At 35.8% G+C, this 25,017-nt stretch overlaps 1 protein-coding gene across 7 annotated transcripts in view; it reads left to right on the forward strand.

Moving 5' to 3' along the window:
• The window catches only part of EXOC6B (exocyst complex component 6B), a 676,922-nt gene that overhangs the window by 361,987 nt on the left and 289,918 nt on the right, over positions 1-25,017 (forward strand). For all 7 annotated transcript variants that reach the window (XM_055243157.2, XM_055243158.2, XM_055243160.2 and 4 more), the window contains one exon: positions 14,366-14,545. In XM_055243157.2, coding sequence (XP_055099132.1) covers positions 14,366-14,545 — 180 coding nt within the window. The remainder of the gene's footprint in view (positions 1-14,365; positions 14,546-25,017) is intronic.

The raw sequence follows: 25,017 nt of genomic DNA on the forward strand, positions 1-25,017 counted from the left end.
TTGTATTTTTAGTAGAGACGGGGTTTCACTGTGGTCTCGATCTCCTGACCTTGTGATCCGCCCGCCTCGACCTCCCAAAGTGCTGGGATTACAAGCGTGAGCCACCGCGCCTGGCCAATTGTTTTCGTTTTGAAACATATTCCATGTCACCCTTTTGAAATCCAGAAATTGATATTAATTAAATGTACAGTTGTAGAGTTGGAACCATGATTTATGTCCCCTGTTGTCTGCTTTTTCCCATCATCTTATCCTCTTTCTCTATTTTTGGTACATTCTTTTGACAGTAGGCGCAAGAGAAGAAATCAAGTTTGACTCATACTGCTATTATACTTTATGACAGATAAAAATTTTTGGTATGACTTACTATTTTTCTATTGTTTGAAAAAACACAATATTGAATCAGAAAGTATTCTTTATGTATCTATGTGATTAGGTCAGCTGCTAGGTTAAGTTACACATTCATTAAATTACTATAAATTATTTGTTTCAAAATGACAATAAAATTACTTAAAATTCATTACACATAATGTTATGTTCATATCATGACTTACTAATTTTTCACAATGTCTAATGATACTAATTTAGATGTTCTTTTAGTGAGGAAAAGAATGATTTAATAAAAGGGCCCTGAGAATGAGTATGAAAATATGACAAAAGGTTTCAGAGCTTCAGAATGACCTCATGTAGTTTTATAGGAATTATAATTACTCTCAAATACTAGCATTATTATGGAGCTTGGGCATTAGATTTATCAAAAAAAATTTCCATATTTGCTCTTCTATGAAAGCCAAAATTTCTCTAGGAATGAAAATGTAAAAGAAATAGTTCAGTGTTAAGTAGATAATAGGGAGTTAGGGAATTAGAACGGGAGGTTCATTTGTCTATCAAATGGAGAATATGTGGTATCCACTGATCCTCTTTCTCTCAACCAGTCTCAGTTTTTTTATGTCAATAGCTTTTCAAATTATGTTCAGAAATTCTCTCAAAGGATGGCTTGTGTATTTTGTTGTTGCTCTAGCATGAAAAAAATGCTGAGGGAAAATTAAAGGCAGACAGGAAGCCATAGGGGCTGAACAGCCAGTTAAATACTTAGTGAAGGAGAAGTTCTGGAGACCACTAAAGGTCGTGTTGACAGTGCCTATTGGAAATACTGATTGCTTAAAACACACTGAAAATTTATTTTTACCAGGGCTGTTTCAGACTAGCTAACCCAGAACTCAATATAAACATGGCAATTACAACAGCTACATGTTGTGTATTTTCCTAAGCTACTGTTTCCAGAAAACTTTCCCTTGCAGATGGAAACCTTTATGCTGGAAAGGGGATAGAAAGAGTCTGAAGGTCTTTAAGGTATTTTCTTGCAGAGTTCCCTGCTATTTCTGCCATGTGTGACATAATCAAGCTGGCATCCTTAGCTTTCCTGATTCATAAGATTTTCCTCACTCTCTTACAAAAGAGAATGAAAGTGTTTATTAATTTACTCCATAATAAATATTGCTTGTGTATCTACTGTGTAATCATCTGGTAGATTCTTGGGGAGAGACAGAAAAAGTACTTTGTCCCTGGACTTAAAGTTTATGATTTACAGAGAAGACAGCCACTATACTGGAATAATACATTAGATGTATTCAATCTCTCATTTATTTAACAAGTTTTAATACAGTGTCTACTACAAATTAGGAAAAGTTTCAGGCATGAACAAAAAAGTGAGTCTCCTCACTTTACAGAGCTTATATTTTAATGAATTAGTGGATGATAAACAAACAGAAAAATCTAATATAATGGCAAGTAGTGATAAGAACAACGAAAAAAAAAAATAAATGACCAAAAAGAAGTGAGAAATTAAATCATTTGAATTTCTGATGGATATGCATTCCTGTCAAAGGGAACAGCACAGTGGTAGGTATGGATGTGTTCAAGAAATAGTAAGGGGGTCAGTCTGGCAATGACGTATCTATCACTAGTGGTATGGATGATAAGAGATGAAGTATTCAGGAGTTAAATTATTTCTGGCCTTGTAGGCCATCGTAAATACTGTACGTTGTATTCTGAAATGAGATGTGATGTCATTAGAAGATTGAGTTGTGGGGGGTAATGATCTGAGTTATCATTTAATGTGATACTGGTTTTTATGTGGAAATAAATATATTGTAATTTAATAAAGGGGGAAGAATAAAGTCTAACTGGGAGGTAGCTGCAGTACTCCAGGCAAGAGATAGTGGTCACTTGGACTAGAGTGGTAGAGGTAGAAGTGGTAAAAAATATTTTTGAAGGTACAGATAGCAGGTCTTAGTACTAGACTGGGTGTGTGTATTAAGAGAAAGACAGGAGTCAAAGGTAGTTCCAAAACTTTTGAACAGAACAAACTGGATGAATACTGTTTACTGAGATGGGGAACACTTAGAGAAAAATACATTTGGAAAGCAGAAATACGATCAAGACTTCCATTTTTGATACATTAAGCTTGATATATTTAATTGATAGCTATATAGAGGTATTAAATTGGCAGGACAAAATCATAGCTAGAGATAAAAATTTAGATTTCACCAGTGTAAAGATGATATTTGATGGCACAGGATGGACTTTCTTCTGGGATTTGAGTATACATAGAGGAAAGATGTGAGGATTGAGCTTCAGGGGACTTAAACGTTGACAGGCTCAACAGGGGAGAATTCCAAAGAGGATGAGGTTCTACCTTTAGGACCTCCAAAGAAGACTTCTCAGACAAGTACAAGTTGGAATGGATCTTGGAACCAGCAGGATATTTATTGGCAGAGAAGGGATATGGAGGGAGTGAAGGATATTTTAACTTCATGTGCAAAGATTAAATGATAAAATAAAGCCAATATTCAGCATAGAATTAGGATGGCAGTGAGATACAGAAGTAGATAAATACCAACCTGAGAAGCACTTTGTTTTATATTAGTAGATAATTTGGACTTTATTCTAAAGTCTTTGAAAGACTTCAAGTGAGGGATGTTGCATTTAAAAAAATAAACATTCTACTGTGCTTCATTGAAAGGAAAGGAAGAATTAAAAAAAGAAGGAAAAGAAAAGATGAAAGTAAGGAAGGAAAGAGAGGAAAGAAGGAAGAAATAACAACATCAATCACAATTACTCACAGTTCAGAATAAGAGGAATTGACTTCCTAAAAGACTGTAACTCTGTGCTAATAAATTTGAGAACCTATAGGGAAATAGATATGATGTGATAGGGAAAAGATATGAAAGAGGAAAGCTTCAAGATGACTGACTAGAGGTATTTCATACTCACCTCCTCCACTAAGAAGAACCAACATAATGAGTAGATGATCACATTTCAAATAGATCATCCAAGAGAGAACACTGTAATTCAATAGAAAAGTGACAGTAAATGCCTAAACCGAGGAAGGGGAAGGAAATGAGGCAGTCTACTGAGTAGGATCAGCTGGGAGCTGAGGGAGACTCCTTAATATGAGGAAAGGGTTAGTAGAAACTTTCAGTGGTTTCCATTTCCACTATGGACCCCTGAAATCCTGGCCATAGGAGAGTCTCTTGACCCTCACTTGCCCTGAAACTAACATAGGAAGATGCTGAGAGATTGTGTGATGGCACTGGTCCGGGGAAGGAGCTCACACCGGGTTGCACACATTCCATGAGACCTAAGCAGCTATAGCAAGCAGCCATCTTAAGAGTCCTGCCGCCAACAGATAGCGCATTATCCTGGAGACCACTGGTACTGGGGCTCAGGTGCACGAGAAGCACGCTTGCTGCCTCCGAGCTTAGGTGCCAGTGACCAGGGGCCACCCACACCAGGGGATGAGATGCTATCACGATGCATGCTGCCGCCATTGAGGCTGAGTCATGAGCAATGTGTCAGCTACTGCAGAGAGGCTGAGGAAAGAATGCCGCTTGGGCTGTGGTGAAAATGGTGTGTGTATTTTCCACCTGCTGACCTAGGTTGCCCAATACTGAAGGTGGCACTGCCCTCCCCAGTGGCAGGGAACCAGCACATCTGCTGCCACCTACCATCATAGCATTTCACTTTTCTAGGGATTGCCTCACCCCTAACTACTGCATCTGGTGCCCGTACTCATTATCAGAGGGCTTGAGGACAAGTTTGGCTCAGCTTTGACCTGCCACCCCCCAACCCCTGTGCTAGAGCACACCGGAAGCAAGAGGATCACCTAGCCTAGTCCACCACAGTTGGCACCTGAACACTCCTCCCAGGTGCCTGAGGTCGGGCCTACCCACATGACTGCTACTATCACAGCTGGCACCTACCTGCACGCACCACCTGTGTGCCTGGAGACCAGCCCACTCGGCTGAATACAACCAACACCAATACCAGTGTGAACCACTCGGGACTAAGAGGATGTTTCTGCCACTGCCATTGTCATCATTCATATCAAGCTGGCTGCCCCAGGGGTTCAAGAACATCCCCACCCACCCCACCTACTGTTGTCACTGCTGGCATCCAAGTAATCTATCTGGAAACTCAACAATTGGCCCATCTGGACTCACTAATAATGGTGCCAGACCACCCTGGGGCCCAGAGACACACATACTCATCCCACTGCTGCCATCACTGGGGCTCAAAGACTGACCTACCTGGTATTACAGTCCCCAGCAAAACCACAGCCTCATTTAATAATTGCACCCTGAGCCACTGAAGAAATTATAGATACCACTGGTACTATTTATACCTGAAGGAATCATACAGAGTTTACACTACTGCACTCAAAATCACAACCAAAGTGTCCTACCCAACTAACAGCATAGATACATCTTCTGGAAAATGTCCTCCCCTACCAGAGCAAATTTAAAAAATTGCAAGAAGTGACTGTTATAGTAGATGTACAGATATGAATATAATGGTACAGAAAATAAGAAAAAGCCAGGACATATAACACATCCAAAGGAATAATTCTCGAACAACAGATCCCAAAGAGAAATTAATGAAATCTCAGAAAAAGAAGTTAAATGATTGATTCTAAAGACGCTCGGTGAGAAACATGAGAATTCTGCAAAACAATACAAAGAAATCAGAAAAACAATGCATGATATGAATAAGAAATTTGCTAAAGAGATTGATACCAAAAATATAACCAAACATAAATTATGGAACTGAAGAATTTATTAAATGAAATGCAAAATACGTTCAAAGCTTCAACAATAGACTAGATCAAGCAGAAGAAAGAATTTCAAATCTGGAAGATAATTCTTTATACAAAATAAAAGAAAAAACAATTAAAAAAGAATGAGCAAAACCTTTATTACATATGGGGCATCATAAGAGACCAAATTTTCAAATTATAAGGGTTCCAGAAGGCAAAAAGCAATAAAAAAGGGTTGGAAAACTTATTTAATGCAGTAAGAGATGAAAATTTCTCAAGTCCAATGAGTGATTTAGACATTCAGATACAGGATGTGCTGAGATCCCCAAAAGGATACAATGCAAAAAAAGTATTCTCTCCATGGCACATTATAGTTAAACTACCTAAATGTAAACACAAAGATTTCTATAAACAGCAAGAGAAAAGCATCTAGTTACCTATAAAGGAATCATCATTAGACTAACAGTAGATTTCTCAGAAGAAACCTTACAGGTCAGGAGGTAATGGGATGATATTTTCAAAGAGCTGAAAGAAGAAAAAAAAAAAAACCTGTTGGGCAAAAATACTATATCCAGCGAAATTATTCTTCATAAATGAAGGAGAAATAAAATCTCTCTCATAGAAGCAAAAGCCGAAAGAATTCATCACCACTACACTGGCCTTACAAGAAATTCCTCAAGGGAATTCTAAACTTGGAAATAGTGAGCGACATTTGCTATCATGAAAACACACAAAAGTGTAAAACTCACTGGTAAAGCAAACAAACAAATGAAGAAGAGAAAGGACTCAAATAGTACTACTACAGAAAACCACCAAACCACAATAACAAACAGTAAGAGAAAAAGAAAGGAACAAAGAATACACAAAATAACCAGAAAATAATTAATACGATAAAGGGAAAACCTCACGTATCAATAATAATTTTCGGTGTAAATTGATTTAATTCTTTACTTAAAATATATAATCTGGTTGAATGGATTAAAAAAACATGATCTAGCCATATGCTGCCTACAAGAAACATAATTAACCTTTAAAGATGCATATAAACTGAAAATAAAAGGATAGAAAAAGATATTTCATGCAAATGTTAACAAAAAATGAGCAGGCATAGCTATACTCAGATACAACCCTTTAAATAAAAAACAGTAAGAAAAAGACAAAGAAGGTCATTATGTAACGATAATGGGATCAATCTAGCAAGAGGATGTAACACCAAATCCATATTGGCATCCAACACAGGAGTACCTAGATTCATAAAGCAAATATTGCCATATCTGAATAAAAAGATGATCTCTGATATAATAAAATTGTGGCACTTTAACACCCCACTGCCAGTACTAAACAGGTCATTGAGACAGATAATCAGAAAAGAAACATTTGTTTTAAACTGGACTTTAGACCAAAAGGACTTAACAGACATTTAGAGAACATCTTATCCAACAATAGCAGAATACACATTCTTCTCATCAGCACAAGGAACATTCTCCAAGATAGACCATATATTAAGCCACAAAACAAATCTCAACAAATTTTTGAAATTCAAAATCACATCAAGTATATTCCCAGATCACAATGGTGTAAAACTAGAAATCAATACCAAGAGAAACATTGGAAACTATACAAATACATGGAAATTAAACAACATGCTCCGGAACAACCATTGGTTCAATGAAGAAATTAATATGGAAATAAATGTTTTTTGGAACAAATGAAATGGAAACACAACATATCACAACCTGTGGGACACAATAAAAGCAGTACTAAAAGGGAAGTTCATAGCAATAAGCACCTACATCAAAAAGCAGAAATATTTCAAATAAACAATCTAACAATGTACCTCAAGGAACAGGAAAGCAACAACAAACCAAATCCACAATATCAGAAGGAAATAATGCAGATCACAGTAGAACTGAAAAGAAAAATATGGAAAGATGAATGAAACAAAAAGTTGGTTCTTTGAAAAGGTAAAATTGATAACAACCACTAGCTAGACTAACCAAGAAGAGTACAGCGAAGACTCAAATAAAATTATAAATGAAAACAGAGACATTATAACTGATACCATAGAAACAGAAAAGATCATCAGGGACCATTATGAACAACTATATGCTAACCAGTGGAAAATCCATAGGAAATGGATGAATACTTGGAAATGTACAACCTACTAAGATTGAATCAGGAAGAAATGGAAAACCTGAACAGACCAATAACAGGCAGTGATATTGAAGCAGTAATAAATAGTATCTGAACAAAGAAAAGCCCAGAACCAGGTGGATTCACCACCAAATTCCACCAAACATATAAGAATAACTCATACCAATCCTCCTGAAACTGTTCCAAAAAATTAGGGAGAGAATTCTCCCTAACTGATTCTGTAAGGCTAGCATTACCCTGATAACAAAACCAGAAAAGGAACAACAACAAAAGAAAACTACAGACCAATATTCTTGATGAAAATAGATGCAAAAATTATCAGCAACATCCTAGAAAACTGAATTCAATTAAAAGATAATGTATGATGATCAAGTGGGATTTAGACCAAGGGTGCAGTGATGTTTAGTATATGCAAATAAGTAAATGTGAAACTTCACATCAACAGAATGAAGGGCAAAAACCATATGGTCATCTTAATAGATGCAGAAAAAGCATTTGATAAAATTCAACATCCCTTCACAATTAAAACTCCCAACAAACCAAATATAGAAGGAACATACCTCAAAATAATAAAGGCTACATATAGCAGACCCACAGCTAACACCATCCTGAATGGGAAAAGTTTGACTGCCTTTCCTTTAAGAATGGGCAAAAGCTGGAACCATTCCCCAGGACAAGGATGCTCATTCTCACTACTCCTATTAAACATAGTATTGGAAGTCTGAGCTAGGACAGTCAGAGAAGAGAAAGAAATAAAAGGCATTCAAATTGGAAAACAGGAAGTCAAATTGTCCTTCTTTGCTGGTGATATGGTCTTTCATTTAGAAAAACTGAAAGGCTCCATCTAGACCTAAAACCATAAAAACCCTAGAAGAAAACCTAGGCAATACCATTCAGGACATAGGCATGGGCAAGGACTTCATGTCTAAAACACCAAAAGCAATGGCAACAAAAGCCAAAATTGACAAATGGGATCTCATTAAACTAAAGAGCTTCTGCACAGCAAAAGAAACTACCATCAGAGTGAACAGGCAACCTACAGAATGGGAGAAAATGTTTGCAATCTACTCATCTGACAAAGGGCTAATATCCAGAATCTACAATAAACTCAAACAAATTTACAAGAAAAAAACAATCCCATCAAAAAGTGGGCAAAGGATATGAACAGACACTTCTCAAGACATTTATGCAGCCAAAAGTCACATGAAAAAATGCTCATCATCACTGGCCATCAGAGAAATGCAAATCAAAACCACAGTGAGATACCATCTCACACCAGTTAGAATGGCCATCATTAAAAAGTCAGGAAACAACAGGTGCTGGAGAGGATGTGGAGAAATAGGAACACTTTTACACTGTTGGTGGGACTGTAAACTAGTTCAACTATTGTGGAAGTCAGTGTGGCGATTCCTCAGGGATCTAGAACTAGAAATACCATTTGACCCAGCCCATCCCATTACTGGGTATATACCCAAAGGATTATAAATCATGCTGCTATAAAGACACATGCACACATATGTTTATTGCAGCACTATTCACAATAGCAAAGAGTTGCAACCAACCCAAATGTCCAACAACGATAGACTGGATTAAGAAAATGTGGCACATATACACCATGGAATACTATGCAGCCATAAAAAATGATGAGTTCATGTCCTTTGTAGGGACATGGATGAAGCTGGAAACCATCATTCTCAGCAAATTATCGCAAGGACAAAAAACCAAACACCGCATGTTCTCTTTCATAGGTGGGAATTGAACAATGAGAACACATGGACACAGGAAGGGGAACATCACACACTGGGGCCTGTTGTGGGGTAGGGGGAGGGGGAGGGATAGCATTAGGAGATATACCTAATGCTAAATGATGAGTTAATGGGTGCAGCACACCAACATGGCACATGTATACATATGTAACAAACCTGCCCGTTGTGCACATATACCCTAAAACTTAAAGTATTTAAAAAAAAACTCTTAGAGCTGAAAAAGAAATTCAGTAAAGTTTCAGGATATAAAATCAACATACAAAAATCAGTAGCCTTTTTATTCTTCAATAATGAAACAGTAAAAAAGAAATCAAGAAGGCAGTCCCATTATACAATAGCTTCAAAAACATTAGAATACCTAGGAATAAGTTTAACCAGGGAGGTGAAAAATGTCCACAATGAAAACTGCAAAACACTGATGAAAGAAATGGAAGAGGACACAAACAAATGGAAAGAAATACCATACTTATATATCAGAAGAATTAATATCATTAAAATGACCATACTTCCCCAAGGAATCCATAGATTGAATGCAATCCCTAACGAAGTATCAGTGTCATCTTTTACAGAAATAGTAAAAACAATCATAAAATTCATAGGGAACTAAAAAAAGAACACGAATAGCCAAAACAATTCCGAGCAAAATCTAAAAGTACATACAAATAAATGAGGCATTGAAGTAAGGTTAGGAATGCATGAATAATTAGTGTTAGAAAATTTTTCAAAGTTACTTACTACTTTAGAAGATCAAAGAAGGAAAAATATGAGTATTTTGAAAGATACTAAAATACTATTTTATATGTTAACATCTATTCTCATTAAAATTTCTGGAACACTTCTACTGTAACTGACAAATCCAGGAGGCAGAAAAATCAGTGTGTATATAGTTGAAATGACTGACACCATCAATCAAGTGAATCTAATGGACATTTATAGAATGTTTTATCCAGCAACAACTTATACAAAATATTCACCAAGACACACCGTGTTCTAGGCAATAGAACATCCTTTAAATAGAAATTATACTAACATTCCTCTCAGACCATATGAAATTAAACTAGAAATGAGTAACAGAAAGATAGAAAATATTAAATTATTTGGAGATTAAACAACATATTTCAAAATAAAACATGGTCAAAAAAAGTCTGAAGAGAAATATTTCAAAAAAAACGAGACTTAAAATACAACTTATAATTTGTGAGATGCAGTGAAAGCATTACTCAGAGGGAAATTTGTACCATTAATAGCATATATTAGAAAGAAGAAAGATCTAAATTTAATAATCTATACTTACACCATAGGAAACTAGGCAAAGAACAATTTAAATCTAAAGTGAGCAATAATAATAATAACAATAATGAAATTTAGAGCAGAAATCAATGAAAATGAAAACCAGTAAAGAAAATCAGTAGAGAAAATCCTGGATGTACGAATAGGTGGAATTCAGTAGATTTTTAGGGCAGTGAAACTATATAAATGACACTGTAATGCTGAATTAGTGACATTATGCATTTTTAAGTACCCACAGAACTTGGTATCACAATGATTACACCCTAATGTAAACTAGGGACTTTAGTTGATAATAAAATACCTATATTGTTTCATTAATTGTAAAAATTGTACCACACCAATTTTAAATAGGGGTAGTAGCATGGAGGGTGGTGGTATATGCAGAGGCAGTGTACTTTCTGCTTAAGTTTTCTTTAAACCTAAAACACTAAAAAATAAAGACTATTAATGAGAAAGACTTTTAGCAAAACAGAAATCCGAGGATACCTTAAGATTATTATACAAGTAATGTAAAGATGAAAGTATAGAAGTGCTCACTGAAATATTTAGAAGACCTGTTGAAAAACTATAAAACATTGAAGAAAAAATTGAAGAAATAAACAAAAAGATATTCTAGTTTGTGGATTGAAGAATTAACATTGTTAGAATTTCCATATTACCCAAAGTGATCTACATATTCAATGCAATCCCTATTCAAATTCTAATGCATTTTTCATAGGAATAAATAAACAATAGTAAGATTCATATGGGACCACTAAGACTCCAAATAGCAAAAGCAATCTTGAGCAGAAAGAACAAAGCTGGAGGCATCAGTCTACCTGACTTCAAAATCTACTACATGTTATAATAATCAAAATAGCATGATTCTGGCATAAAAACATACATACAGACCAGTGGAACAAAATAACCCTGACATAATCCTATTCATGTACAGTCAGTTAATTTTTCACAAAGATGCCAAGAACACACAAAAGGGGAAAGGATAGTCTCTGAAACAATAATTGGTGTTGAGAAAACTGGATATCCACATTTACAAGAATGAAATTTGTTCCTCATCTCACACCATATATAAAAATCAACATAAAATGGATTAAAGACTTAAACATAAGACCTGAAACTAAAATTACTACAAAATAATATAGGGAAAAATCTCCATAACATTGGTCCGGGCAATGATTTTTTTTAAGCTATGACCCCAAAAGCACAGGCAACAAATGTAAAAAAAGATAAATGAGATTGATTTTATCAAACAGGAAAGCTTTTGCACAGCAAAGAAAACAATCAACAGTTGAAGGATAACCTACAAAATGGCAGAACAGGCAGAGCATGGTGGCTCACGCCTGTAATCCCAGCACTTTAGGAGGCTGAGGCGGGCGAATCACTTGAGGTCAAGAGTTCGAGACCAGCCTGGCCAACATAAACCCAATCTCTACTAAATACACAAAAATTAGCCAGGCATAGTGGCACACACCTGTAATGGAGGGTGAGGTAGGAAAATCGCTTGAACCTGGGAGATGAAGGTTGCAGTGAGCCAAGAGTGTGCCACTTCACTCCAGCCTAGGTGACAGAGTGAGACTCTATCTCAAAAAAAAAGAATGGCAGAATATATTTGCAAATGATACAGCTGATGAGGCATGCATTTCTAGAATATATAAAGGACTAAAATAATTCAATAGCAAGAAAACAACCCGATGAGAAAATGGGCAAAGCTTTTGAATAGACATTTCTCAAGAGACATACAAGTGACCAAGAGGTATATGAAAAAATATTCAACATCATTAGTCATCAGAAAAATGCAAACTAAAACCACAATGATATATGACTTTCCACCTGTTAGGTTGACTATTATCAAAAAGACAAATGGTAAGTATTGGAGAGGATGTGGAGAAAAGGGAACCCTTATATGGTGCTGGGAATGTAAATTAGTATAGCCATTGTGAAAAACAGTATGGAGGTTTCCCCCAAAATTAAAAATAGAACTATCATATGTTTCAGCAATCCCACTACTGGGTATATTTCCAGAGGAAATGAAATCAGTATGTCATTGAGATATCTGCACTTCCATGTTCATTGCAACATTTTCCACAATAGCCAAGATATTGATTTGACCTAAGTGTCTGTCAACTGGTGAATGCATAAAGAAAATGTAGTGTGTATACAGAATGCAATACTATACAGCCTTACAAAAGAAGGAAATCCTGCCATTTGCAACAGCATGGAAACCTCATGGAGACATTATATTAAGTGAAATAAGGCAGGCACAGAAAGAAGAATATGTGTGATCTCATATGTAGCATCTAAAAATGTTGAATTCATAGAAACAGAAAATAGAATGATAGTTACCAGAGCTGGGGAATATGGCTGGGGAGTTTTTGGTCAAAGGATAGAAATTTTCAGTTAGGTAGAAGGAATTATTTCAAGAGATCTATTCTATAACATGATGATTATACTTAATAACTATGTGTTATATTCTTGAAAAATGCTAGCAAAGTACTTTTAAGTATTCCTACCTCATAAATAAGTATGTGAGGTAATGCATATGTTAATTATTAGGTTGGTGCAAAAGTAATTGTGGTTTTTGCCATTAAAAGCAGTTTCTTTTGCATCCAACTTAGCTCAATTTAGCCATTTCAGTGTATACATATTTCAAAACATCAAGTTGTACATGACAAATATATAATTTTTGTATAATTTTTATTTATCAATCAAATTTTATAAAGCAGTGTTCACATAAGTAAACATACTCACCGACTATGTTATAGTATGTAAATATATTGCAAAATTATTCCAGCTTTAAAAACGTGAAAATGTAGAGGGCAGTACAAATTACAGAGAAATTTGGGAGATATAATTTACAGAACTCATTTTCTGACTGTGGAGGAAAGAATGGAATTGAAGATCTTGCTTAGATCTCTGCCTTGAACAGGTAAAGGCAGTTTACCTTTACCAGATTTTACCAGAAAAAGTAAAATCTCTGAGATGAGCAGGTAAAGAGTGGTAAATATGATGAGTCTCAACCTGGACCTACTTATTTCTTTTCTTTTTTTTTTTTTTTGAGATGGAGTCTTGCTCTGTTGCCCAGGCTGGAGTGCAGTGGCATAATCTCGCCTCACTGCAGCCTCTGCCTCCTGGGTTCAAGCAACTCTCCTGCCTCAGCCTCCTGAGTAGCTGGGATTACAGGATCCCACCACCACGCCCAGCTAATTTTTGTATTTTTAGTAGAGACGGGGTTTCACTATGTTGGCCAGGCTGGTCTCAAACTCCTGACCTCAGGTGATCCACCCACTTCGGCCTCCCAAAGTTCTGGGATTACACGCACGAGCCACTGTGCCTGGACACTTATTTCAAAGTTTGTCTGGGTCAGATGTCCATGAAACACTCGCATATATGATTCTTGATTTAGAATGATTTTGGAGTAGATCTGTACTGAAGATAGAGATACTGGAAGCTATTGGATTTAATTAAATCACCCAAAGAAAGTGAGAAGATTTGTGTCCAGAGAAGTAAAAGGAAATCCAGGAGAAAACCATCTCATGAATTCCACGGGAAGACAGAATTTTAAATAGAGAGTATTTAACAGAAGTTAAGGAAGATCAGACTGAAAGTGAATATTGAATGTGGTGGCAGGTACTTCATAAGTTACTCTGCACAAGTCTGTGTTGGTGGAATTTTAGCATTGGAATACTGGTTGTTGTGGAGTAATGTATGATCATTTGTCCTGAAAATATTTTTGTAAGAATATTAATTTCACCATACTTCTTAGAGCCTTTAATATGCTAGTGTAGTGTATATCATGAATCTTGTATATAGGTATCTCAAACTTACATGATCTGGGCATTCTGCTTTCATTTTAGCATCTCTTAGGATGCAAACAAAAAATTAGAAAAAACCTACACAATGGTTTTGAAAAAGAAAAAATTAAAGAAGACTGTGATATGACTCAGTATTCCCAGTTATATTCCCAGTTACTTAATGGATATGTCAGATGGCTCTAAGCTCATAGAAATTTCTGCCCATATTGAAATCTGAGTGATTTTTCAAATTTTATATTTTTTCACAGGATGCTAGACATGCAGCTGAAGAAGAGATTTATACCAACTTAAACCAGAAGATTGACCAGTTCCTACAGCTGGCAGACTATGACTGGATGACCGGAGATTTGGGCAACAAAGCTAGTGATTACTTGGTAGACCTCATTGCCTTTCTTCGTAGCACCTTTGCTGTATTCACACACCTTCCTGTAAGTGATAGTTGCTCTTACTTTGTCCTTTATATATAAAAAGGTTTCCTTATAATTTATTTTGGTGAAAGATGTTAGTTTCTGCTGTAACTACCCAGGAAGATTTTCAGTATATAAAAGCTCATGCTATATTTATTAACCTTTAATGATATGTAGAGGCTACTTCCATCATTTTTTCATTGACCTTTGCATTTTTTTCATCTAAAAATGGTTCCTGGTATTATGTCTGCTTATCTTCCTATGATGCCCAAGGTAATTAGTACAAAGACAATATAAAAGCCTTGGTAGAATTAAAAAAAGAAACTTAGTTAGAATTTCAGATATGTATATTTTAGTTTTAGAATATTCTTTAACTTTTTTATATAAACTGAAATTCTTTGATGAAATGCTCCATCTTTTTTATCTAATTTGTCTATGTTTTCTCTGTTTTCTTAAGCATATTAATTATAGACATTCAAAATCATTCTTTACTACTTCTTATATATATTATACATACATATTGGTGGTTTTTTTTCTCTTGGTTTTCAGTGATATGTCCTGTCTCTTTCTAATATTTTTTGGTTGATGTTAGACGTTGTATAAAATATGTAGAGATTCCAGGTGGTGTTATCTTCCACCAGAAAAGGTTCATGTTTTCCTTTACTTAGTAAATAGAATGGGCAGGTGGGTTGTGGTTTGAAGCTGACCACCTTAGTACCATCAGGGACTGATTTGGGTTAATATTGGGTTGCAGTTGTAGTGTACTTTGTTTGCCCTTGTTGGTAGGATATGGCTCTGCAGAGCTTTTAAAAACTGCCTGATATGTCATTGTCTTTTTAGCACCAAAGAGGACTATAGAAATTCCTGCTCTTCACAGAAACCTTGTCTATTCAGCCTCCTGTACTCTTTCGTTTTAGAATCTGGCAAATGTCTTAAGGAGACTTAGCAGTACCCAGTATCAGCAATTGCTGACAGGAAAAAAAGTGTTGGGGATTGTCAGTGTTACTTTACCATCCCTAATGAGGTTTCAGCTCCTATGTGATCTGAATGTTTATGTACCCCCAAAAATCATATGTTGAATCTAATAACCAGTGTGATTACATTAGGAGGTGAGGCGTTGGGAGGTGATAGATTATGACGGTAGAGCCTCACAAATGGGATTAGTATACTTATAAAAGAGACTTCAGAGAGCTGCCTTGTTCTTTGTGGCCATGTGAGGATATGGGGCTACAGGAAGAAGACTCCTTTTTTATTTTGCACTAGGAAATAGGCCTTCATCCGACACCAAATCTGCTGGTACCTTGATGCTGGACTTCCAAGCCTCCAGAACGGTGGGAATTCTTTTGTTTATAAGCTACCAGTCTATGGGATTTTGTTACATTATTCTGAATGGACTAAGATAGCTCCTGTCATTTTTAGGCATTCTTCTACTAGTGAGTCTTTTTCTCTGAAACACTGTGAAACCGTGAGAAATCTCCTTGCCTTTCAAAGCTTTTGGCTTAAACTCTTATTTTCCTCAGCTGTTTAGCTTTAGAATTCAGTAAATATCTTGAGGGTAAAACTAGTCCTCAAACCTTTAACTGTGGCACTCTAGTCTGTTGGAAGCAGTAAAAATTCCATGTTTTTTTCATCCCCTAGTAGTTAGTCTCTGCCTGGTTTTAAGATTCTCAGTCTGTTGCCCTTGCCTACGTTCCTCAAATGCCCACAAGGAAAGCTGCAGATTTTCACCTCACCTTTAAAAGGTTCTGTCCTCTCTGCCATTTTATTCCCTTTAGTCTTCATTGCTTCACAGCACCTGATGCCTTTTAATATGTTTTTTCTACATGTTTTACTTCCTTTCCTAGTTGTTCCTAGTGGGAGCATTTACCTGCAGAAAATTATGTCATTTTGTCTAGCTTTATCCTGATACCAAAGCCAGACAAAAAGAGCACACACAAAAAAACTATGGGTTAATCTCACAATTATGGATAAAAATAAATAAATAACATTTTAGCAAGTCAATTCCAAGTGTTTTAAGAAAGTAATTTTGTACTAGTATGTAGGATTTAGTCCAGAAATGCAAGGATGGTTTGATATTTTTAAAAAGCTGTTAATATAATTTATCACATTACTAGGTGAAGGAGATAAAGTTTCTTGATGTATTCTAGAAAGACATTTTATTACATCCAGGCTACATTCTTGATTTAAAAACAAAGTTTACTAAATTCCAAGCAGTATAATATTTTAGTAACATAATAAAGAACATCTATTTGAAATTTAGTAGCCACCATAGATTTAACAGTAGAACAATAAAACATTTATTTTCATTGACATCAGGAATTGGGTGAAGATGCTTCTCACCAACACTTTAGAAGTTCTATCAAATAAATGTAAAAAAAGAATAAATTACATTATAATGAGCCATGCATGTCTTAGTCCATTCCTGCCCCCATAACAAGATACTTTAGACTGAGAAATTTATAAACAACAGAAATTTGTTTCTCACAGTTCTGGAGGCTGAAAAGTCCAATATTAAGATGTCAGCAGATTCAATGTCTGATAAAGTCCTGTCACTCATAAATGGCACCTCTGTATCCTTACATGGCAGAGAAGGCAAAAAGGATGAACTCACTCCCCCAGTCCCTTCTATAAGGCACTAATCCAATTAATGAGTGATGTAATGACTTCTGAAAAGCCCTCCCCCACAAAAATTAAAAATTAAAAAAATATATAAAAATTGCATTGGGGATTAAATTTCAATATGAATTTTGGCAAGGCTCAAACATTTCAAACCATAGCACATGCATATTATTATTCATAGGTTATTATTATCTAAATAGAACATACTAAAAATTTATTAAGACCAATAAGAGTTTAGGTTAGATGATTCACTTAGAAAACAAATAAACTTTTCGTATATTAGCAATGCCCACATAGAAAATATATTGTCAAAAGTGTCTTATTTACTATTGGGACATAGATATAATTTTTCTATGCAACTACTTAGCAAGTAAATTTAGAAATAATGTGACAACATCACAGAGTAATATAAAAGAGACTTTCTTATGCACAAATATATATGGTATTCTAGGATGGGAATATTTCATTTTGTAGAAAGTTTTTTCAAATTTAATCTAATTGCAATGAGTATCAAGTAAATTTGTTTAGGGAGGAATCTTAATGAAATAATTCTGAAATTCATTTGTAAGCAAAAATGGACAATATTTGGTAAAAAATGATAACATGAACATAATTTGTAACTCTATTAATAAGACATACATATTAAGCTTGTGTGATATTTTTGACTATAAACTACTCAGAAATAAGAAAATGGTAACATTCATTATTTATAAGAAATATTTGAGGAAATAGGTATTTTCATATGTTGCTGCTAGGGATCTAGTTATTATAGTCTTTTTGGAGTCAGTTTTTCAGTATGCCTCAGAAACCCCTTAAAATGTGCTTACCTTTTTACTGTGTAATTCCCCTTTTAGAATTTGAACTTAATGAAATAATCATGATTGTATTATAATATTCAAATATAACTATACTTAATACAATGCATTTTGTATAGTGAGGAGTTGGTATAAATTAAAAATCCAGCAAACAAATGTGTTCACAAACTAAATTATGTATATTCATATAATGTGATATTCATTCATTAAATTAATGTAAATTTATATTTATTCATTAAAATATATTCATTATTTCTTAACTGGAAAAACAGATATGATCTTATTTTAATTAATACATATATACACAAATTAAATATCTATATTATGTACAGTGTAAGTCTAGAATTGTATACTCCATGGTTTATCCTTATTTCTATGTAGCTTTTAGGTTTTCCTTTTTGTTTGTGTTTTTAGAAAATGTTTTCTGAATTGAAACATCTGCAGCTTTTTTTTTTTTTTTCGAGACGGAGTCTCACTCTGTCGCCCAGGCTGGAGTGCAGTGGCGCAATCTCGGCTCACTGCAAGCTCCGCCTCCTGGGTTCACGCCATTCTCCTGCCTCAGCCTCTCTGAGTAGCTGGGACTACAGGCGCCTGCCACCACGCCCGGCTAATTTTTTTTTTTTTTTTTTTTTTTTTTGAGATGGAGTCTCGCTCTTTCGCCCAGGCTGGAGTGCAGTGGCGCGATCTCAGCTCACTGCAGGCTCCGCCCCCTGGGTTCACGCTGTTCTCCTGCCTCAGCCTCCTGCGTAGCTGGGACTACAGGTGCCCGCCACCTCGCCTGGCTAATTTTTTGTATTTTTAGTGGAGATGGGGTTTCACCGTATTAGCCAGGATGGTCTTGATCTCCTGACCTCGTGATCCGCCCACCTTGGCCTCCCAAAGTGCTGGGATTACAGGCGTGAGCCACCGCGTCCGGCCGCCTGGCTAATTTTTTTGTATTTTTAGTAGAGACGGGGTTTCACTGTGGTCTTGATCTCCTGACCTCGTGATCTGCCCGCCTCGGCCTTCCAAAGTGCTGGGATTACAAGCGTGAGCCACCGTGCCCAGCCACATCTGCAGCTTTTATAATGCTGGGGGTATGTGGAGGTGATATTTAGAGTAATTATTTTCCACCTCAAGAATTATTGTCTTTAATTACTAATTTATATTTTTAAATTGCTTTTGCCAGCCCACCTGTCCCCATTTCATCATGCTGTCATATTTCAGCACCACACTTTGTACTCCTTACTTTAACCTCTAGGTCATTTAGAAGCAGTAATGTGGATCAAACTGGTGCTTGTCTGAATTAAAGTGCATGCTTTTACCTGTAGAGTTGTGAACTTTCTTGCAAGGCTATACTGTAAGTAACTAGTTGAGGTTTATTTCCCCCTCTTTTGTTTATTCTAAACTGCCGTTTTTACCTAAATACTATAAAACGTCTCAGTGTGGATAGAGTTGATTCTACCACTCAGGCTGTAGAACCACTTACCATGTACCATTCAGAATCAAAGTAGGAAGTAACTGACAGGCTTAAGTCCTCAATATTGCTTCCATTGGTGCCATATTTCTGTCTTGTCTACACTTTTCTGAAGCTACACTTTTAAAATTAATTGGATTCACCAACCATTATATTCTCTAGAATCAGATGACTTCTTAAACTACCCCATCTGGTTTTCCACAAAATAGATTGCCTAACATTTGTGTTTATTTTCCCTAGAATGCTAGATAATTTCCTCATAGAACCCCGTATTAGTCACAAAACAGAGCTGTGTCTAAGATTTGCCCTTGGGCATTATTAGAGAAAGAATGGGAGAGAAAAGAGTTTGTTTCTGAAAAACAACCCAAATCATTTGTCTTTTACTTATTATAAATATTTTCTTTTCATATTTGAAATTCCCTGACGGAAGTGGCTCTCTCTCAGAGAGGGATTGATTGATAGAAAAAATGTATATAGAGAGGACTGGAAAGACAGGGCAAATTCTGTCTTCTTCTCTTACATTTTGGAATCCCCAGTTTCTCTTAATTCTGAGGGATGTTTTACCGCATCACAGCAGCAATATAGGCAACGGAATAAGTCGGTGTCTAGAAATGTGTTTGTGTGTGACACAGAGAGAGAGAGAGGGAGAATCCGAGTGTGTTTGTTTGCAGATTATTGTCATTGTTAGATAGTCAGCGGTCAGAGGGGAAAATTATTTAATTTTGCAACTGTTTTTTCCCTTGAAGTTTTTGTGACTTAGGCAGCCTGCCTATCTTCATGAGGCACCCAGAAATGATTATAATAATATTTTCCACATTTAGAGTTTTTAAATCTTACTGTTTCCCTTGAGTTAACAGATGAGTTAAGTACACACGCATTTTTTTTTCAGACTTCAGTTGTATAATTTACAATTGCATGCACAGTTACCCATTTTGCATGCTCAGCATAAGAGCATGTTTTTGAGAATTTATTCTTGTTATCCTGATAATTATCTTTCAGAAATGCTTAAGAAAGGAAATGCTGTGTCAAGTAACAGACCCAGAGGATGGAATCCTGAGTTTGTTTTCTCTGTCTGCTGTTAATGTTAATTTGTATGACATAGGGCAAGATCTGTCATAGCCCACCTTGGTTTGTGGGTTAAGCGTGGAAATTCTGTTTCTTTGTCTAGTAATACAATGATACCTATCCCTGGCCTTACTTTCTCTTAGGTCATCCTTAAGAGAAAATTATTGTCTACATATAAGTTTCTGAAATTCTTCCCATCTAAAACCCTTTAAAAACTGATATTTCTTTTAGTACTCAATTTATTTCCAGGAATTGCTGCCATCTCCGACCTAACCAAATGATGCTGCTACTGAAGAACTGTCAGTACAAACTGTCAGTACTCCCATTAAGTACAAAATCTTTTCTGTGTCCGTCCAGACTTTTCATCATGGGACCTTAAACTACCTTTCTGTATTTTTCTCTGTCTCTGTCTCTCTTTTCTATTTACCAAAGATTCTCCTCCCATAATGAAGTAATGCTCTTTGTTAAGCACACCTAACTGTTTTCTACCCTGTGTCTTTTTTTTTTTCCCCATGCCTTTTGTCTACTTTTACTGCTTCTGCCCTTTAACTATGTGTGTTGAAAATCTTACATATGTCAAGGTTCATTTCAAGTACCACACCTTCTATGAGGCCTTACCAGTTCTCCTGACCAGATGTGACATCTTCCTTTGTGGCACTTTTTAAAATGGCACTAATTAAATTTTACCTTGGGCTGGATGTGTCATTCATTTGTGTACTTTATTTAGGAAAGGAGACAATGGTAATTAAAGCATCTGCTGTGTTCCAAATGCTTTACATGTGTTATATGTCATCCCAGTTGATGAGGACTCAAAATACCCCAATCAGATAAGTATTAATATTATTATTACATTTTATGATGAGACCATAAACTCAAGGAGGATATGTACTTTGTAAGGGATACAGCAAATCAGTGGAAGGATCAGGATTTAAACAAATTTATTTGACTTAAAATTTTTTCCATTATACCATCCTGTCTATTAGATTGATTGCCAACTATGGACTTGTGAACCCTGTAGATAAAGACCTTGTCCTATTCATCTGTATTTCTGTGTATACTGCAGCAGCTTGCATGAAATAGTGCATAGTAAGTTTTTATGGAGTTTACCTGTTTTGAATAATAAAGTAACTGAATTCCTGCCTGGGCATTGACAATCATTTTTGGGTCATATGTCATTAAAAGTAACCATTTAATTACAGAAAAGAGAAGTCAAAAGCTATTATTTTGAGATAATGACCAAAAGTTTGCTTAGGTTGAAATTCTGTATTGGTCTTTCTCCTTCCATATTCTCTTGTTTCTCCAAATAAGAAAGAGTATGGTTTTCAAGTGACAGAATTTTAATTATAAAATGCCTTGCATTCATTATTACTTAGTAATGTTCACATTTCTTTTATATGTCATTATCCCATTTCTTTTTTCAAAAAAACAACCTCTATGATATACGGACAGTCACTATTTTCCCCATTTAACAAATATGGAAACTGAGGCCTAACAGGGTCTTGCCCAGAGGTCAGAAAATTAATCAATAGTGGGGCTAGATCCTAGGTCATTTTACCTTGGGTCATGCTCTTTTCACTATTTCAAGCTGTCTCTTAACATTTGACAATAGCTGCTATCTTTTGAGTCCATACCATGTACCAGGTACTGTGTGAAGTGCCCTCTCCCTCTCTGTCTCTCTCTTTTTCTTTCTCTCTCTCTGTGTGTGTATACATATACACCCATGTATATATATACACACACACACATAGGTGTATATGTTCTAATGTACATGTATGTATGTATTAATATATATTCTCATTTATTCCTTGCAACAAATTTGTGAAAACATTGTTATTCTCCCAGTTTACAAATTAGAAAAGAAAAATTAGAATAGTTTACGCATTAGTAAACATAGAGAGGTTTACTATTGTGTCAAAAACTACTCATCTAGAGTTAGTGAATCTGGGGTGTAAACTGCCTCCAAAGTCCTTGTTCCTTCCCACTAGGCTATATAATACCTCTAAACTATATATGAGAAGCACTAAGCTATGTTTCATAGAGCCATCATTTAAATACCTTTTTCTCTGTGGGATTCTTATTCAGAATCTTTTTTGTTAGTGTATAAAATTTTGGTCATGGTGACCAGAACAATTCCCGGAATGGGTGGTAAATTGTTGTAACGTCCCCATAAAGTAGAAACTCTATCTGGTAATGGGAAATACACCAATAAGTGGGTTGCTTGTTTCTAACCTAACTTGAAATCTTCTTTGACACCTTATGTGGAAATTCTCTCATCTGCTGATAAAAATGACCCTGTAATTTAGCCCAATTCCTATGACTTTCTCTGGAACAAAATAAAGAAGTTTCAGGTGTCCTTAAAAAGGACTAGAGACATCAGATCCTTTAGGACACAACCACATTTTTCTTCATTACATTAATTACATAGGTAGATCCAAGATTCAAGATTTTTTTTTTCGTTTTCCCCGATGGAGTACAAATTACTGATTTACTAATGATTTTTCTGCCTATCAAGAAATTGATTTATGTTTCCTGTTTCCATGCAGTTAACAGTTACGTTATTTGAGCTACATAGAGTACATTGAAATAAAAAGCATTTGCTTCTTATCAATGTGGTATTGGGATCTTTTGTTTAGTTAATCACTTAAATCCTTTAGAGGTTTTGTATTTCTTCAGAAATATCTTTGTGTGTTGAGCTACTACTTAGAACTTTTCTCCCCATAAAGCTACTATTACCAAGCCAGAGCTGTTCTTTCTGGTAGTATCAAGCCAGTAATCCTTTTCCTCTTTAATGATAATGACCTTTGAGTCTTCTTCTGCTTTTGTAATTATTAAATAAAAGCTTAAGTATGTTTGGTTCCAAATAGAGCCATTTACTTCTAATTCTATTTTTGTTGATAAGGTAGAAAATAAGGAGAATCTAGAATTTAACATACTGCAAAATTCCACACTTACAAATTTTCATACTTGATTTCCTTTTCTTTTTCTATTCCTTTTTGTTGTTGTTGTTGTTGAGCCAGTCTCACTCTGTCACCCAGACTGGAGTGCCATCATGTGATAACAGCTCACTGCAGCCTCGCCCTCTCAAGCTCAAGCAATCCGCCCACAACAGTCTTGCGAAATGTCTAGGATTACAGGCGTGTGCTGCCATTCCTGGCTAATTTATTAATTTTTTGTTGAGATGGGGTCTCACTATATTGCCCAGGTTGGTCTTGAACTTCTGGGCTCAAGTGATCCTCCTGCCTTGGCCTCCCACAGTGCTGGGATTATAAGCATGAGCTGAGCCACTGCACTTGGTAAGAGTCAGAGATTCCAGTGAGAAAATGTTAGATATTGCTATACTTGGTCACTTTAGTATCTTTGATACCTGATATGGTTTGGCTCTGTGTCCCCACCCAAATCTCACCTTGAATTGTAATAATCCCTGAGTGTCAAGGGCGGGACCAGGTGGAGATAATTGAACCATGGGAGTAGTTTCCCCTATGCTGTTCACATGATAGTGAGATCTGATGGTTTTATAAGGGGCTTCCCCCTTCTCTCAGCACTCATTCTCTCTCCTGCTGCCCTATGAAGAGGTACTTTCTGCCATGATTGTAAGTTTCCTGTGGCCTGACCAGCCATGTGGAACTGTGAGTCAATTAAACTTCTTTTCTTTATAGATTACCCAGTCTTGAGTATTTTTTTCACAGGAGAGTGAGAACAGACTAATACAATAGCTTTAAAAGATGAAGTGGCTTGAATTCTTTCTTATTGATGCTAAAGTTATGGGGTGTTGAGTTTTATCCGAGGACAAAACAGTTATTTCATCATTGCTAATATCAGCAAATAATGTGTAATGATAGGCAAACTGTTATATAAACTTTAATACTATTATTCAGTGCTGTTGAATTGAGGTTTCCAAGCAAACTTCTAGGCAAGGGGACTGAGAAGCATGGTTGTGATTAGATCAGGAACAATAAAGCACAACTAAGGACAACTGAGGATGTGTGATCATTATAAAGAAGAGCAGCAGTGGAAGAACATAGGCAGAGTTTCTTTTTATGTCAGTTTATTTCCAGATGTGCCTTCCGAGAACACTGGTTTGTCTGTTACTCTCTCTGTTCAGAAATTTTTAATAATCCCCACATTTTAAAGTAAAACTACTATCCGCATTAAATACATTTGTTGTAATTCCCTTACATAAAGCTGTGACTTCAGCCAAATGTATCTGTTAATCATTCCCAAGCATACTATGCTTATTCCTGGCTGTAGATTCTTGCTCATGGTTTTCCTTCTCAGAATGACTTCTCATCTCACTTTCAAATCTTTCCCTCCTTTAAAATACAGCTTAACACCTGTTTTCCCCATGAGGTCTTTTATGACTATTCACCTTTTTCCCACAATTCATACCCCAAGGTTTGATTTTCTTGTGAACTCCTATAGATATTATTGTCTCAGTTTTCTACTTGAAACTTTGGATATATGATCTTAAATATTATTTTCTGTATTTTCCCCTATTATGAACTAATGTTACATGTTATTTGAAGGAAAGTATCTCAGAC

This window comes from Symphalangus syndactylus, chromosome 14 (assembly GCF_028878055.3).
Source record: "Symphalangus syndactylus isolate Jambi chromosome 14, NHGRI_mSymSyn1-v2.1_pri, whole genome shotgun sequence".
Taxonomy (NCBI): Eukaryota; Metazoa; Chordata; class Mammalia; order Primates; family Hylobatidae; genus Symphalangus; species Symphalangus syndactylus.